The sequence below is a fragment of the Nannobrachium achirus genome, assembly GCF_963921795.1.
Source record: "Nannobrachium achirus genome assembly, chromosome: 10".
In the NCBI taxonomy this organism is placed as follows: domain Eukaryota; kingdom Metazoa; phylum Chordata; class Actinopteri; order Myctophiformes; family Myctophidae; genus Nannobrachium; species Nannobrachium achirus.
The window spans coordinates 29,733,669-29,750,476 of record NC_137819.1 but is presented as its reverse complement, the minus strand read 5'-3'; the positions used below and the strand labels follow the sequence as shown (position 1 = coordinate 29,750,476).

Here is a 16,808-nt window from a genome sequence, read left to right as displayed (position 1 = left end):
AGTGTTTTGGACTGAACTATATGCATTCTGTTATCACACCTTATCAATGAGAATATTGTACTTACCCTGGGCATGATGTCTTTCAGCTTGCCTGAGTAAGACAAGATGTCAGATTTTCCGCTCGTCTTTATTGCAGAGGTGTAGTGTATTTTCTTGGAAGTCTGCTTGGAGTCAAAGAGAGACATGACCACTTTGGTGGGCAGTCCGAGGGGATTGGGGTTATTAGGGCTGACTGGCCAGGCAGCATATGCTGATATCTTTAGGTCTATCTGAGGAACGTGGAGAGGCTTCCTCTTCATCAAGAAACACCACGTGAAGGTGGTTGCCGTCTTAAGGCTCGGAAAGGACAAGCGGTGGCTGTCTCTCGTGTTGACCACAGACACAGATGAGGTTAGTTTCATCTGACTACCCTGGAAACTGGAGGGCCTTATGGGAGACTTGGCTGAAGACCACCTGTGTTCCTCAGTCTTGTCATGAGGCTTCAAGTTGTTACTTGACAGAATGGAGGCACTCTGACTACCGGGATTGGTGCTCAATACAGAGTCCGTCTCCTGAGGAATTACAGTGGAAGTTTCCTTTTCCAACCCAGGGCTGTCAGGTGACATGGGTTTGCATTCGTCAGTAGCCTCTGAGTCCTTCTCCCCATGTGGTTTATCCTGAGTCAATGGCGGGGCCTCAGTTTCAATGGGGCTGTCTGCTGGTTCAGTGGTGCAAACTTGCCTGACAAGTGTTAATTTTCGCTGTCGAGTTACGTCTGCCATCTTGGAGTTCAGATAGTTCACTGACCTGCCATCAGTGAGACAGGCTACTCCATGTTCATCCTTAGCCCGCTTCTGGTGTTTTTCCATATATATGTCCAAGCTATTAGCTGGTGACAGCATTCGTTTGCTGGAGGCGGTTGGCTCCTGCTGTGGGCAAAGGGTTACTGATGCCAGTTTCTGTGTGCAATGTAAAGACCCAAGAGAGGGAATTCTTTCCCCACTATGGTTCTGAGTACTGACAGTATGAGTTGGAAGTCTATCCTTATTTACATTTGGTGCAATTTGTATATCACTATCTACACTGTGAATGGGTGAGAGGCTGTCTTTGATGGACACAGGAGCTGGGTTCATCTGCTCGTGGGTTATCAAAATCTGGGGCAATGGAGCAGTGCCTGGTTGGTTCTGATTGAAGGTATCCCTTTGTTGTCCTACAGGTTGCGTCTTAATGTCGGCTGCCTGATGACTGTGTTGAGCAATGTAGACTTTGTGGATCACGTCTGAAGACTTGGAAACACTTAAAATCTGATTGGCAATAGGCATTGTTAAAATTGGCACGGCTATCTGAGATCCCTGTGTGCTAGAGAAAGAAAATGTTTGGCCAGCTCTCAGAGCAGGATACTGGAGTTGGTATTTGGGCACAAAACTTTTCTTTTCATCAGAGTCAGATAACTTATTTTGGGCATTTTCACGACTGGCAGAGATCTGACACAGAGGTTGCAGTAACTTTTGGCATGTTTGAACCCTTGATGTTTGATGCCAAGGGTGTGGAAGGCCATGGACTTGAGCCTGCAGCATTGGGTTACCCAAATTAATGCTTTGAACCATTCTCTCATTCTTCTGCAAGGGTGTTTCTCCAGAATATAAGACAAAGGGTTGAGAAATGTGTGGCTTGTTGGCAATATGAATCTGTTGAGGTCTATGGTGGGAGAGAGGGCTTACATTTGTGATGGTGAGTTTTTCCAGAGGCAGAGGTATGATATTTCTTCGAACATTTTGATGACTCTCTGGACCTAATTTCAAAGACATCTGACGAACTAATGGCCCCCGTCGCCTTTCAATGAGTGGCACCTGGGTTACTTGAGGGGTCTGTGCAATTCTAGGCTGCCCTACAGGGGACAAGGGTCTGCTAGGTGATACATGGCCACAGTCAAAGGATTTGCTACGGTAGTCAGATGAAATCTCCACAGAGGGCTGAGTACAGCTGATCTGTTCAGAGGCGGCCCGTCTCATCATCCCTGGTACCCCAAGTGTGTTGAAGTCTGTTGTTATCCCTTGAGGCTCTGTGATTTTGCTGACAGAATCCCCCCTAGAGGGACTGTCTGATCTGGATGGCTCATCTCTGTCAAAAGAAGCTGAAACACTGGAGCACCGAGAGAGGCTACTGTCCCTGCTGAGGCTTCGAGAGAGGCTGGACTCCAAACTAGATTCACCAGAGGAGTGGTCCATTTGAGCGAGACGAATTCTCTTCTTTTTAGGAGGAAGTTTCTCCGCTGGCACCTTGGACAAGCTGTCGCTCCTCGGAGGCCAGCTGAATGGATCTGTGGGCTTATCTACTACCTCTGTACTCTGTACCTCATGTTCTCTGTCAGGCTCCTCTGTGACCAGAATTTCAGGGACCTGAATGTTGTTCTGACGAACCAGTCGTGACTGGTGGACTGGGGTAGAGGTCTCACTCGCTGACGCAACTACAGCAGCAGAGCAATGTTGCATTCCCTGTTTTCCATAGTCAGCACCCTTAGGTATAGACATCTGTTCATGGTAACTTTCAATTGAAACATTTGCTGTAGCCTCTGCTTTAATCTTGCTCTGAAGATCCTTCTCCATGCTATCGACAGGAGAAGCCCTGTCAAACGATTCTGTTGTCTCAAAAGAATTGGGTCTGCTAAGAGAGTTGGTGTGTCTAATGACCGATGTACCACTGCCTTGCCTCTGCAGATCCCCTCTCTCCTTAGTAGAAGTACTGATCTGGGCCTCTCGTATTGGCGACAGTCTGGACTCTGATGTATCTGTACCTCTTGCTACAAGCTGGTTCTGAGGTAGTTGCGTTGGACTGTTCTTAGGCTTGATGTCGACCACCACCGCCATAGCTGCTGGTAGCTGATATGAATCCAAGCTGACGGAGCAAGGGGGAATGATGTCAGTGGGAGATTGGTCTTCATCATCTCCAACACTCTTCATTTTCCTTCTCTTTCGAATTGACGTCTGTTGATCCATTATCCCTGAGATGCCCGTTGATCTTAGGAGTATGGGATGCTGTGTACTAACCTGGAAAACATCAGGCTCAGTCTCCTTAACAACTGCTGGCTTGTTTTTTGGACCATGAAGCTCAGAGCAATAGAATTTCTTGTGATTTTCAAAATTCTCTAGCTTTCTGTACCGGTTTCGACAAGTCTCACACTCATACATTGTGCCTTTATTCTGCTGCAATTTCCTGTTTCTCTCCTGGCTGTGCTCAAAAGATCTACTTCTTTGCATCATCTCTGTGGAAATAGTAGGACCAAGACAGCCTTCATCCATGGAGCGGACAGTGGGGAGTCCATGCCCCTCATTTGTGGAAAAATCCTCCACGGCTGCTTGCCTCACCAAAGTACGAGAATGTATAGCTGGATTTGGGGTAGATGGGGCTGATGAAAAGACATCATCATTCAAAGAACTGATTTTATCATCAAACGTCAAGGATTGACAGATTCGCAAAGGGTGGGGTTGAGGGGCAACGTTAACAGGAAGTGCAGAGTGTCCTGGCGTTGTAGGCATTGAGTTACTCCTTGTTATTGGCAAACAATCCATTGGTGGATATTGAGGAGGTACAGAGAGTAGAAATACTGGCTTTGATTTATCTGTGGGGGTGAATGGGGACTTGGGTATGTCTGAGCTTGAACTTGACCTTCTTCCCATTGGTTTGAGGTCAAACTGAAAAGAGTCTTTAAATATGTACGATTTAGGGGAGTCTATGCTACCTCGCCTTGAAAGAGATGTCCGTCTTGGTTTTACACTATCCAGCTGCTTGTTGTCAACTACTGCCTCATTGTCCGATATCAACTTTGAAATCCTTTCTTCCAGAGAGAGTGCTTTTGTTTCCAGTGGGGGGCGCATTTGCCCTAGTGTGGCTCTTGGTTTTTCCTCTGCTGCTACATGCATTACTGTCGCAACCACATGAGGGAGATTGGGAAGAGTGGTCTTGGAAATGTCCATGTCCACTGGTGGAGTTATCTTTACGAATGGACTTGGGGGGCTCATGGCCTGATCAGCACTTTCAGAGCGTGAGAAGTAGCCAGAGTCTGTGCTCCCTAAACTGCGGGGACTAAGCAGGCACTTGGCCTGCTGCTGTTGAGAAAAGTCTGTTGCTTGTTGTCGCTGCAGTTGAGCATGTCCACTTAAGAGAGGAGACCTGCACTGTTGGTCCTCATCCTCACTTACAATATCCAGAGAGGGATTGGAACAGTCCACCTCTTTCAAGGATGAGAGTACGGTGATGCTGGATCTCAGATGGGCAGACTGGAACTCTCTGCGCTGCACAGCAGCTTGCTCCGGTGCAGCATCAGTGACCCTCGGGCTATCAGCTCTCAGAGGGGATACATTCACTGGGTAAACAACGACTTTTGGAAGGGCAGCTGTCGTTTTGGGTTCATGAGCCCTCTGACTGGAGACCAGTTTGACTGACTCAAAGACAACTGCGGAGTCGGCTTCACCATGGCTTGCTTGTGTTGTACCCACACTTTGCAAACTACTCTCTGACAAAGCTGTGATACTGCTGTGTGAGGAATCATGGTCCACATCTGCAGTGCTGCTTTCTCCATCACTGTCTCCACTCTCCTCTGCATCCGATTGTGTTCCAAGGGCTTTATCAGATTCTTGGGAGAGTGACCCTCCTCCAGATTCAGAACGTGCAACGAGGCCAAGTTTTATAGCATGAGCATGAGATTTCTTATGCTTGTACAAGTTACTCTTGGTCTTGAATGAGAAGCCACATGTAACACATGGGTAGGGTCTCTCTCCTGTGTGAGACCTTATGTGCTTGAGGAGCACGCTAGGTTTTGCACATGCTCGATTACAGTATTCACAAACATATTTCCCTTGCTTCTTCGGCTTCTGATCCTTAGCCGTCTGCTCAGGATTAAAATTCATAACAGAAGCCATCTGAACTTGGTTGCAGCCAGGTGTGACAGGAACTTGGATGGTACTGGGAACAGTGGCTGAGAGGGACTGGCACGTATGCACCACAGGTGGCTGGCTTTGAGGCAAGGCATTGGAGCATGAGGGAACAGGCGCATGAGTTATGGTGGCAGGTCCAGTACTAAAGCTCATACGTAAACCAGGTGTTTCTTGATTGGCAGCAACAGGTATGAAATGCGGTGCAGCATGAGAAGTAGCTGGGGTAGACATCTGTAAATTACCCTGTAGTGGTGCTGCTATGCCAATAAAGTTCCCTTGTTTGTCTACATAGTAAGTCTGCATGGGTGGTTGACCATGGAGGCCAAAACTTACTGATGACATTGGCTTTATTTCACCACTCGATTGGGCAGTGAGTGCTGGTTTTCCAATGGAAACTTGGAAGGAGTTTTTCCTTTCAGCCAACGTGCTGAAGTCTGGCTCCATGGCCTTTAGTAGGACCTCAAGGGATGCAGTCGTGTGGTAGGAATCCCCTTCAAAACTGCCGCCACAGCTCTTACTATCCTTGGGCTGAGACACTTCAACTGCAGGTGCAGAGGCCTCTTCTCCACTGCTGGGTTCAGCAGACTGTGGCTTTGAAGAGGAAGCTTCCCCCTGCTTCAGCTTTTCGTGGTCAGTGGAGGATGTTCCTTCCTCGGAGGATGCTTCAGCTGGCTGGGCATATTCAGGATTTGTGCTTCCACTGGGTGAGCCAGTGGGGTTGTGAGTGGGGCTGTTGGGATAGGAGGGGCTGGAAGGTTCTGTTTGGGTTTGGTTGGATGATGCTGTGTGAAGAGACGTGGCCTTTGTCTTGGACTGCAGGGGTTTCTTCACTGGAGATTTGGGAATTTTCTTGAGCTGATTCTCCACGACAACCTTTTTCCTCTTCAGGCCTTTTATGTTTTCTGCATTTCTGGCACTGGCCTCAGGTATCCCTGTGGACATAAAGACATACGCATGAATTCATCTTAGCCATTGAGCCATGTCTGATTAGGTGTTCCAGTTTGTTTCTACAGAAGAAGAACAATCAAATTCCCATTTAATTAAATCATGTAATCTAGAAGAAAATACATATATTAGATTTTTTTGTGTGCATAAATTATCAATATTCCTTGAATATTAACTATATTCCTATAATCCTAATAATTTATATGAAATGGGCTTTGGCACATCATTTGAGTTTGAACAATTTTGTGTTTAAATTATCCTAAAAGATCTCCTTTTGCCTGTCATATGACTTCCATTGAATGACACATGATAAGCTTATGCTGCCTTACATATTTCTCACTTTTCCATCAAAACCTAAATAAGCAACTATATTTCTGATTTATCTACATTTGTGGTGGATAAACATTCATCAAGGATTATCTGTACATGTACAGTAATAATAATTTAATAAACAAACTATTTCTATTTCAATATCACAAACATATAAGCAGATTAACACAAAAAAGTGTGGGACAGACAGACACACAAACACACACACATGAAGCCAGATGTAGGAGCGGTTAGTACGGCTCGCACCACTGAAAAACTATTGAACATACATGTTGCAAGTTATTTATTTTTTTCCGTATGTCCATTTTCTGATTGGACAATAGAATGATGATCTATACATCATCATCAATCATCCATCATCATACTATCTAGTGTGAAATGTGAAGTTCACACGGGTGTGATTTTTATACTAATTCAAACTAATACAGTACCACCTGAAGTTGATAGCACTAGCAATCATCTACAGTAGCCCAAGGCTTTGACTGTGAGCCTTCATGCTGTCGCCCCAGCAATCCAACAATAAAGCTCCACTGTTGTTAAACAGGCGCACCCAAAACAGGGTGGCCCATATTTTTCTCTTTTCATATTGGCCATACAATGGCCGTTTCAGAATGTGGTTTAAAGGACTATGTTGCATAAGTTTACCATTGCCCTGTCACAGTTTCCTGGCTTTTGTAGGTATTTCCCAAGATGAGGTCAGGATTCCTTCTGGTTTCTGCCATAATTAGACTAAGACTGAGGATTCGAGGAACGCCTAATCTTTACATAAGTTTAGGCTAATCCATTCTCCACACAAACATGCAGCCAAAGAGCTTTTAAAATAGCCCGTAACCAACAGAACATGTTCTGCAGACAAACCATGATTGTCCTGAAATAAGCTAAATCATACGGTACAAAGAGAGGCCTTTATACAGAAGAAAAACATAAATCACTCAATTTAATTACATAAATTATAAGATACACATACTGTATAATACATTTCAGTTTTCTAGCACCTTGACCCTGTGTGGTGTTATATAATCGATAGAATTGATTCGTTTGATTAAATGTTGCTGCAAAACTAGCCAGAACATATAATCTTGAGGGTTGGATCATTGATCTTGTAGAGGAAATGATCACAACGAAGGTAACACAGCTATTGTTGGAATTAACTGTTTTGGCTTGTCACAGGGATTACCCTTGACTGTCGGGTGGTGACATCACCAACAGCAGTATTTTGAGAAGGGGATTTAGATATTCCCGTCAGGTTATAATCCTTGCCGTTTAACATATCAACACCCGGCCTCATAAAAAAGGGTGATTCAGTGCAAACTTGCGCATCCTACAAAGCTGGGTCTATTTTCAAACAATAAAGTTCTTCTAAGGACAGCCTAAGTTTACTGTAGTTAGTAAAATGTCTCAAGAACACAGACAGTTTAAACCGTTTAGCAGAAAACTACTGCACCTTGGCTTGACACTTGGGAGTTAACAGTACCAGATATTCTATTTTAAATTTGATCACATCACAAAAGCCAAATTGCAGTTGTAATAACTACTGCATGGTGTCAAAGCAATGTATTCACTATACATGTAAAACATCTCTAGGAAAAAAAAGAAGCTATAAACACTTTTCCTCTTTTAATTTCAAAATGTGTCAGTGTCACAAGATACCTGGGTAATCAGTATCACAAATAAAACGGCATAAACCTTTAAAAAAAAATGTATTACCGTACTAAAATCTAAATGCAGAAACCAAATACAAATGATTATTTCATAAATAGATCCACAAATAGATCCAATACAGATGTGCTAAGGACTATGTGGTAACAGGAAACACTGCTGCTGCTGCTGTGTATAAGGGTTGTGCTACAGCACTGCTCATAAGCTAGTAACCAAAACAAGACTACAAATAAAACTCTTACTTGAACATACTGAGTGTTGCAAGCATATAGGTCAATGATAAAGACATCAAAAATACATTTAGGGTAAAAGTTGAATCCTAATAAACCATTAATAATGATAAATATACAATGTATAAATATACACATACTATTGGACTAACACAAAACAAGCTTATTTTTGTCTGTGAATGCTGAATAAATGGGACATTTTATAATACAGAGCTTTGAAACACAATTCCTGTATGCTTAGTCAAATTTGACTTTTCAGACAAAAAGAAAAAAATAACTTACTATAAAGAATTCAATTGCACAGAAAGTGAAAACATTCCCATTTCCCCTTTTGAACATCTTGCTCATTGATCTTTATCGGAGGGTTTCTTACCTTTCTGTGTGCCTATGGGATCTTTGAGTTCTTTCTGTGCCTCCTCGATTTTATCTGCAACACAGGGAGAGAGATAGCGTTTTCAGCACAGTGAGCACAGCAGATGTGAAGAGATGGACGCCCCGTATCGAAGGCAGTGAGCACAGAATGTAACTAATGATACTGGTGGATGCTTCCCACACTGTTGCAGGCAGCAGGATGAAGGTTTGTCTAATGAAAAACAGACGTTCTTCCATGGCAAAGGGAGTACACCGGCGCATTATGGAAACTACCATAATTATGAACAGGGCACTTCTCAGTGCATCCGCAAGCATGCACACAAACACACACGTCTTGCAAGCGCGCAGTGACATGTGTGCGCACGGGCAAACAATGCGGGTAGCTTGAGTATGGATGGTGAATAATACACAGGTCACTGGTAAACAAGTCAATACAGTGTTCGCCGTCTCCTTATTACTAAGCTGGCTCAGTGCTTTTACATCGATTTACATATTGCAATGCTGCTTACGACCCTTGGGAGAGATCAGTTCAGTCCATTCAAGCCACTAAGTACAATCTAGCAGGTGAGGAACCTGTTTCATTCGTGCCATATGGATGTGTGGGAGGAGACACCGGTGCTGGCAGTGTGCTGCTGTAATCAATTTTAATTATATAAGCAGGCATAATGTGGCCCGCATGAGGTATATGACGTGCATGGGATAAGAGAGGGGAGCTCGGGAGAGGGGCGAGGAGTAAATGGCTCCGTTTGGCCGCTCCTGCGGAGCGGCTGGCCGTGGGAGGAGGCAAGAGGGCGCATGCATGGGCCTGTGCTTGTTTAGACGCACACACACTGCACTGCAAGGAGAAATACAAACAAATCGTCACTGTTGGGTGGAAACCTTGCAATGTATGTCCAAAACCGTTCGTTTTGTATTAATCATTTTAAAAATGATTTAAGATAGTGAAAATAGCCAATCTACAAGCACATAACGCCTCGCACTGCGAGGCATTGTGTGCTTGGTGCGAGGTGTTGTGTGCTTGTAGATCTGCTATTTTCACTAGTTTTGTGCGACAGTCTTATATGATGAAGCAGGGCTCTGCTTTATGAAAAGAATTACAAATTTGAAACTTGGAGATATGAGGGTTCTTCCTGACAGTGACGAAATGCTCAAACACGCACATACGCACATACGCACGCATGCACGCACACACGCACGCACGCACGCACGCACGCGCACGCACACACACACAGTGTACACACTACACGTTACACACCAGTGCATCAACACATATATGCATTCAAATTGCTTGCCAAAAGAGAACAGATTATCAAAGCATTTCTTTGGCACTTTATGGTGAGCAACACCATTGCAAGTTGAAGTATGAATTTGGCTTGACAGAGATAATGCACATAACAGTACTGTACTTTGTTTCTGTCTCCTCTGCCCATGGAAACAAAACAAAGCCCATTCCTGTGCCCTAACACACAACAGCAACAAGACACAGAGCCTCAAGGACCTGTGGTAACAATTTTGTCCCAGATTGCACAAATGCAAATTGAGGGTGAAAGAGGATGTTCTTCTGTGGTTTCCAAATGGCAGCTTGCTGCCGGGAATAGGCCACTCCAAGGAGTGGGGGAGGGGGAGGGGGGGGGGGGACCCAAGCAGGCCACGGATGGGGTCAGTGGATTATGTCATCCCGAGTGTGTGTTACTATAGTCACACACCCTGCCTCCATCTCTCTCACTATCGAGAGGCACACGCCACAGATTACATAACGCGTCCCCACCCCTGCGCTGCTGTGGAGCAAAACAAAGGCGCCCTCCCTGCAGAAACACAGGGACACAGAGACACACGAGGGGGAGTGGGCAAAGTCTGTGTGTATGCGAAAGAGAGAGGGGAGAGAGAGAGAGAGACGCAGAGAGAAGTGATACAGAGAAGTGAGAGAGACTCTGTATGTCAGTCATTTGGCAGCGTGTTATCCTGTGTGTGTGTGTGTGTGGGGAGGGGGAGGGGGGGGTTGTTTGCATACAAATGACCATGTGAACTGAACTCACCCTCCAACAGAGGAACGGTGCAGGCTGTGTTTTCTTGGCAAAGACTTTGGCTTGGTATTAGGCCAAAAAGAAAGTATCAGTAACCTTGAGTGTGTATCTGAGCATACGCCATACGTACTCCAGTGGCCTGTCCTCTGCGTACCCCCCCACCTGCTCCCTAGCTCAAATGCTCAGCCATATTACCGACTACATCAGAGTCATGGCTTCATCCTCATGTTAAATATACACTCGATTATGTTATTGCAGCCCAATTGGAGATAATGAATGCTTTTTCAGCGGTTAGGAGCTCTGGGGTATTGGTTTTCATTTGTGTGTGCTTTATTGTTTACACAAGTCCGTGCATATGTCTTGTGTTAGAGGCCACACTGGCATGCACTGGAAAGTGATTACTACCCAACAAAAATCTTATTAGTGGCTATGTATGGTGGGAGAGCACTGCGTGAGCTATACATCAGGTTGCTCCCATTACATAATAAACCACAAACGGGGACCTCTCCGTGCTGAAAGACGACCATTAAGTCAGCACCACGCTCACATTTGAATGTACAGCAAGCTCTGATCCACAGAGGGCGACAGCGGGAATCAAACAGATCAAACATGAAAGGCAAAAGGCACATAATGCAAAAGTTATTATTGTTATTGTTATTATTAAGGCGAGGGGCGGCCCTCTCTCTGCCCTTTTGCCTTGGTGAAAATCTGAAAGCGTTCCATCAGAATGGCGGAGTTGGAAAGACAGCAGGGAATGATTAGAGGGTTGTTCATATTTCCCTCATTACGGCCGGAGGGGTTGCTTGTTGTTATTACTGTACAGCGGTTATGAAAGGATTCTGGACAGCGTTTAGAAGAAGGTCTTTTTTATGATGTGCTGTCTGAGGTGGCCAGGGTGACAGCTACATATTTCACCGCAGGCACAGAGACATTTATAACACAAGCTTGAATGCATGTAATTGTCCTGCACCCAGGGGAAACAATAAAAGGAATGTAAATAAATGTTGTGCGCGGCCTGTGATGAAAACCAGAGTTCAGCTCGGAATATGCTCAGTGACCATGGAATGCAATAGCAAGGAGAGAGAACGCAGTTGGGAGGAGAGCAATGAACTCATGAAGCTTTGCTTAAACGTTTGCCAACAACTTGACTTCTCACAATTGCGGTCTGAAACTAAATAAAGAAAGACACGTTCATTTCACACAGCGCTCAAATAATTTGGGGAACTCCACACACATCAAACAAGCGTGTTGAAATGTTTTAAATGGCGCTAATACCAATTCAATCGAGTAAATGGCACAATAATTACCAGGATCTTTCAAACCCCATTCCAAACCCCTTGCTTAATCTTAAAGAATGCACGATGGGAGCGTAGCGTTATTACGACGCCCGATAGTTCGACGTGACATTCGTTCCGACACTGGTGAATGCCAACCTGTTGAAATGCTAACCTGCAGACGCTGGTGAATGCTAACCTGATGAAAGCTACTATGCCTAAACCTAACCCTAAAACCTAACCCTTTTATCGGCCTATCGAGATTTCACCACGCATGATTGCAGCATTTTCCTAAATAATGAATGTATGCACACCGTCAATCCATACAGTATACCCAAATATTAGTGAAGAATTATTCAGATAAAACGTACTGCACAATCAGTATGCTTCTACAGATTGCACGAAAAAAACGCATCTGCTTCTAATTACGCCATTATTACAAGCAGGCTTAGGATAAACAGCAGACCCCGTTACACAAGAACAATGCAGCTAATCATAAATGAGCAGCTATTTCTTGATGTGATGTTACATGTGTAAGCTGAGTATTGCCCTTGACAGCCAGGCAGGTGTTGTTGTGGTGAAGGTGTAGCAGTGCTCGCTAGGCTGCCCTGCACCAAGAGGGAGCAGACAGGGCAGCCTAAGGCCGAAAGCTCAGCCGTAGATGGGTGATCTAGGGCACTGTTTCCCAAACAGTGGGTCGAGAGTCGGGACCCATTTGTTTTTTGTTTCCTACACTTTTTTTTCAGTAATTTCATGAGGAAATCAAAGAAAACAAATGTTTAAGAAGTAGTGAAAAAAGCCAATCTACAAGCTCACAACTTGGCGCGAAGCGACACGTTGTGAGCTTGTAGATCTGCTATTATCACTAGTTTGGTGAAGGCAAACGCCTTAATTTCTCTTTTGGCTCTCGAGCTAAAAGGTTTGGGAACCACTGTCCTAGAGCATCCTTTACCTCCTTTCCTTAACCAACATCCCACACCCCCAGCCTTCTCTGCTCTCTTTCTAACTGATCTTGCCTCATCTGCTGCACAGCCATTGCCGCTGTTAGGAATCGGTGCAAATGGAAGGGACACCGAGCAGCCGGAGAGGAACGGAGCGCAGTGAAAAGGCGAACCAGCAGAATGGTGTAAGCCCATAGTATCGGGGTGGAGCACTCATGTCGTCTTTGATCAATGCAACGTGATACCTGGGAAATAAGCGGGGGCATGGCACAGTGGGAGGAGTTGGAGTGGGCGGGGTGCATGGCAATTAGGCAGGGATCCATGGGCCGTCAGTCTCCTCGGTGGTGCTGCCATGACAACCGGGAATCTTTCAAGTGCCCTCCTGCAGACTCTACCCACACCCTCTCTCTCTCTCTCTCCGTCTCCCTCTCATTACTTTGTCCCCAAAGGGACACGTTGATGTCATCGCGGGATGATCAATCAACTACTGTAGGGGTTCCTCAGAAGGTGGGGAAAGACGGTTTAAAATGTCATTTCAGACGATAATCCTCAAGGACAAGCAAGCACTGACACCCTCTGGAAAATGGGCCTAGTCTAAGCCAATGTCCTTTACAAAACCAGGCCCCTTTGCAACACGAGGAACAATATTACACTACAGTTGTCCACATAAAACCATGTGGAACTGGGGCGCATCTGCATAGCCCTGGTGCAGACCTCTCCCTGGGCGAGGCATTAACCCCCGCTCTGCCTACTGCTTGACTCTGTCAGCCGACCACAAGCCTCTAAGCACCCATCCACCCACACTGCCAGCCTGCAACACATCCACATTTTGCTCAACAGCCTGCCCTGCTGGGCCTGGCCGTGCCAAATGGCTCACATCAACAGTATAATGGTAGCTTTTTATGGCAGAGCACATGGCCCATATGCATGGTGTGCATGTGTTTCAGAAAACTTGGATGGCGGTGGTGTGTCGGGCTAACACGAGAGGAGTGTTTAGCGAAAAGGGGCCTAGTTGTTTTGGTAAAACATCATCTGTGAGTTTATGGTTGCAACCACACACAATGGCACTGATATCAAGCTAGGACAATGGCAGTGGACCATGAAGATGTGTGTCTAGAGAGTATCTCCGTTAGTCCAAGCACTGCACTAATCACGTGCAATGTGTCACTAAAAAGAGCCTCCTTCACGCCATGTTTAACGTACGCGCATATTGCATGATAAAGAGGTACAAGCGCCGACAAAAGGTTCAGGTTGTTTGCTTGATAGTGTTAAACAAGCCTTTACAGGTTAGGGAAAAAAAGGGTGTTCGTATGCACACTCACACGCACGCACATGCACACGCAGGGTGGAGAGAGGAGCAGTTAGGTTCTGCTGGATGTCTACTCTGTACAGCAGCAGGAGGGAGGGGTGATGATGTGCCAGCATGGTGATGGCTGCATTATGTTATGTAGAATGGCATACTGTACACACTGCTGAGAGGAGAGGAGAGTCAGTCCCCCCCCCCCCCCCCCCTCCTTGTCATAGTGCGGGCGGTAGATGGAGATTATGTAACCTGAATACCTCCACCAGTCCTGCTGAACACAGCTGCCACACGCACACGCACACATCAATGAACATGCAGTTGTTATGTCCATCTTTATGATGTTCAACTGCTGTCATGTTTATTTGGACAGAAAAGAGAATAATATACAGTGTATACGGTGTATACAGTGTGTGTGCGCACACACACACACACACACACACACACACACACACACACACACACACACACACACACACACACACACACACACACACACACACACACACACACACACACACACACACACAGGTATTTGTAATTCATTTGTTCGCATTCTTCGTTAAAAATAATAAAATTAAAGCGTGTGTGTGGTGTGAATGATATTTGTTCTATATTCCGATAATAATGGTAAAGGGTGTTTGTTCAATAACAGGTCTTCCCGTCTCTCCAGCTTGACCTGAAAACACATTTTCAGGTCAGGAAAACTATTTCCTCCAATTAGCAGAGAGAACTCACACAGGATACAGTATGATATTGATATTATAAGTGATGAAACAAAGAACTGCAGCAGACATATTTGGAATAGAGCCGCGAAGTCTGCATCACTAGAGGCCACTATCCCCCTGGGCCATGGAGTTGTTTTTTTCCATTGGAATTCCATAGGGAAATCTTAGATGGGGAAATCTCGCTATTTCTACGTACCATTATTTCAACTACGGGCATCGGCAGGTTATCTACTCACCCTCGTCAGGGTTACTGAGGTTAGGGTTAGGGGTTTCGTTTAGGCATAGAGGTTAGCATTCACCAGCGTCGGCAGGTTAGCATTTCACCAGGTTAACATTCACCCGCGTTGAAATACTGGGACGTAGAACAACTGCTGTGTCGAAATATTCTCAGGTATGTGACTCCTGTGTCTTTTTTCTTAACTCTTGGATAAATGTGTACTTTTTCACTGTCAGCTGATGCTTCATATCCATATCATGAGTAAAATCGCCTGGCTGATTTGTTTATTCTTTGGAAAACTGTTCTTATTTGACGCAGAATAAACAAATCAGCCAGGCGATTTTACTCATATGGATATGAAGCATCAGCTGACAGTGAAAAAGTACAAATTTATCTAAAGAGTTAAGAGAATTCTCCAAACACAGACGTTATCAAATATAATAAAAGACACAGGAGTCACATATCTGAGAATATTGCCGGGTTGATTTCTTTAATTTTTGTAACACAGTTCTTATATAAGATTTCCCTTGGGAATTTCAATAGGAAAAATGAATCTGTGAGCCAGGGGTAGTGGGAGTGATGTCAGGACTTTGGTACTCTTATCTATTGCAGTGTTTCTCAAACTTTCAAATTTCAAGGTCTCCCCTTAACTCTGAAAGTGTACAAATGGAACCAAATAAACCCTTCGGGGTTCATTTGGTTCCATTTGTACACTCTCATTAAAGGTCTACTGAAATGGGCTTTTCTGTGATTTTATTTTGAAGTTTCAGTCTTAAGGCTGTATGTTTCTGAACCAATCAGAAGGTCCCATCCCTTCAGGCGATGGGACGGTAAAACACAGTCTGGACGTCATCTTGAATGAGATTCAAAACGGAGTAGCTCGTTAATTAAAATCAGCTGTGTTTGGAGGAATGTGTAGTAATGGGAATCAAACCGGTGAATATAATCAAGGTTTCATTTATATTCACAAAATCCTATCCATGTCATCGCGCAGCACGTTTTTCGTTCACAGGAAGTAATTAAGATTTGCTTTTTAGGGACCTTTGATATAAAAATACACAAAACGTTTTTTTTTTTTTTTTTTTGTATGCCCATATGATGACAAATGATGATATGCTCTAAAAGTGAGAAAAAACACATTTTTCATTTTAGGTCTTTAAATAGCTGGAGAGACCCCTGTATCCCTGCAACTGAACAAATATTCTATAGCAATGATTGCTATCAGAATCTTTTCTGGAGATTTAACTTTTCAAACACATTGTTCTTTGTTTTAACCAAAAACACATCACTTACAGAACCTTACATTTTTCATTCTATGTCCTGGCGCCAACTCTGAAAATATTCTAAACAATTAAAAGCTAGGTGCACCGCAAATGTCCGATGACTCACTGGAAGTCAGCAGATCTTATCTACCTCCCTTTCCTGTGGTCTGTCAATGAAACATGCTTTCTGCAGCTCTCAGCAGCTGATGTGGGCAATAATTGTCTACATGGCCAACAGCCTAAACAGTTTCTCTTAATGCAAGCCCTCATAAAAAGCAAGAAACCGGCACCTATGTACAGTACCACCTCGATTTTAACCCAGGTCTCCTGCATGGGAACCCAAACAACTACCATTCACCCAAAAGGGGCCCATGTCAATTCTGGGCTACTCCACACAAACATGCACGCAGGCACGCACACACGCAGTAACAGGTCAGGTGGGCACTAGGGACATCTCAACGCTATTTTGTCCAAAGAAAGAAAGTAAATGATCATTACATGCTTAAACATTCGACAATCGAGGTCTAATATTTCAAATATGTCTGATAATGATGTACCGTGCATGTTAACATCATGTATACTTTACAAAAATGTTTTTAAACACACACACACA

The 16,808-nt window shown here is 44.5% G+C and overlaps 1 protein-coding gene across 1 annotated transcript in view; it reads right to left on the bottom strand.

The window, feature by feature from the left end:
• Nucleotides 1–16,808, bottom strand: part of hivep1 (HIVEP zinc finger 1) — a 54,092-nt gene that overhangs the window by 4,562 nt on the left and 32,722 nt on the right. Inside the window, exons 3-4 of the mRNA XM_080734881.1 lie at nt 8,451–8,504; nt 66–5,845 (exon numbers count right to left, since the gene is read on the bottom strand). Of these exons, the coding sequence (XP_080591007.1) occupies nt 66–5,845; nt 8,451–8,504 (5,834 nt within the window). The remainder of the gene's footprint in view (nt 1–65; nt 5,846–8,450; nt 8,505–16,808) is intronic.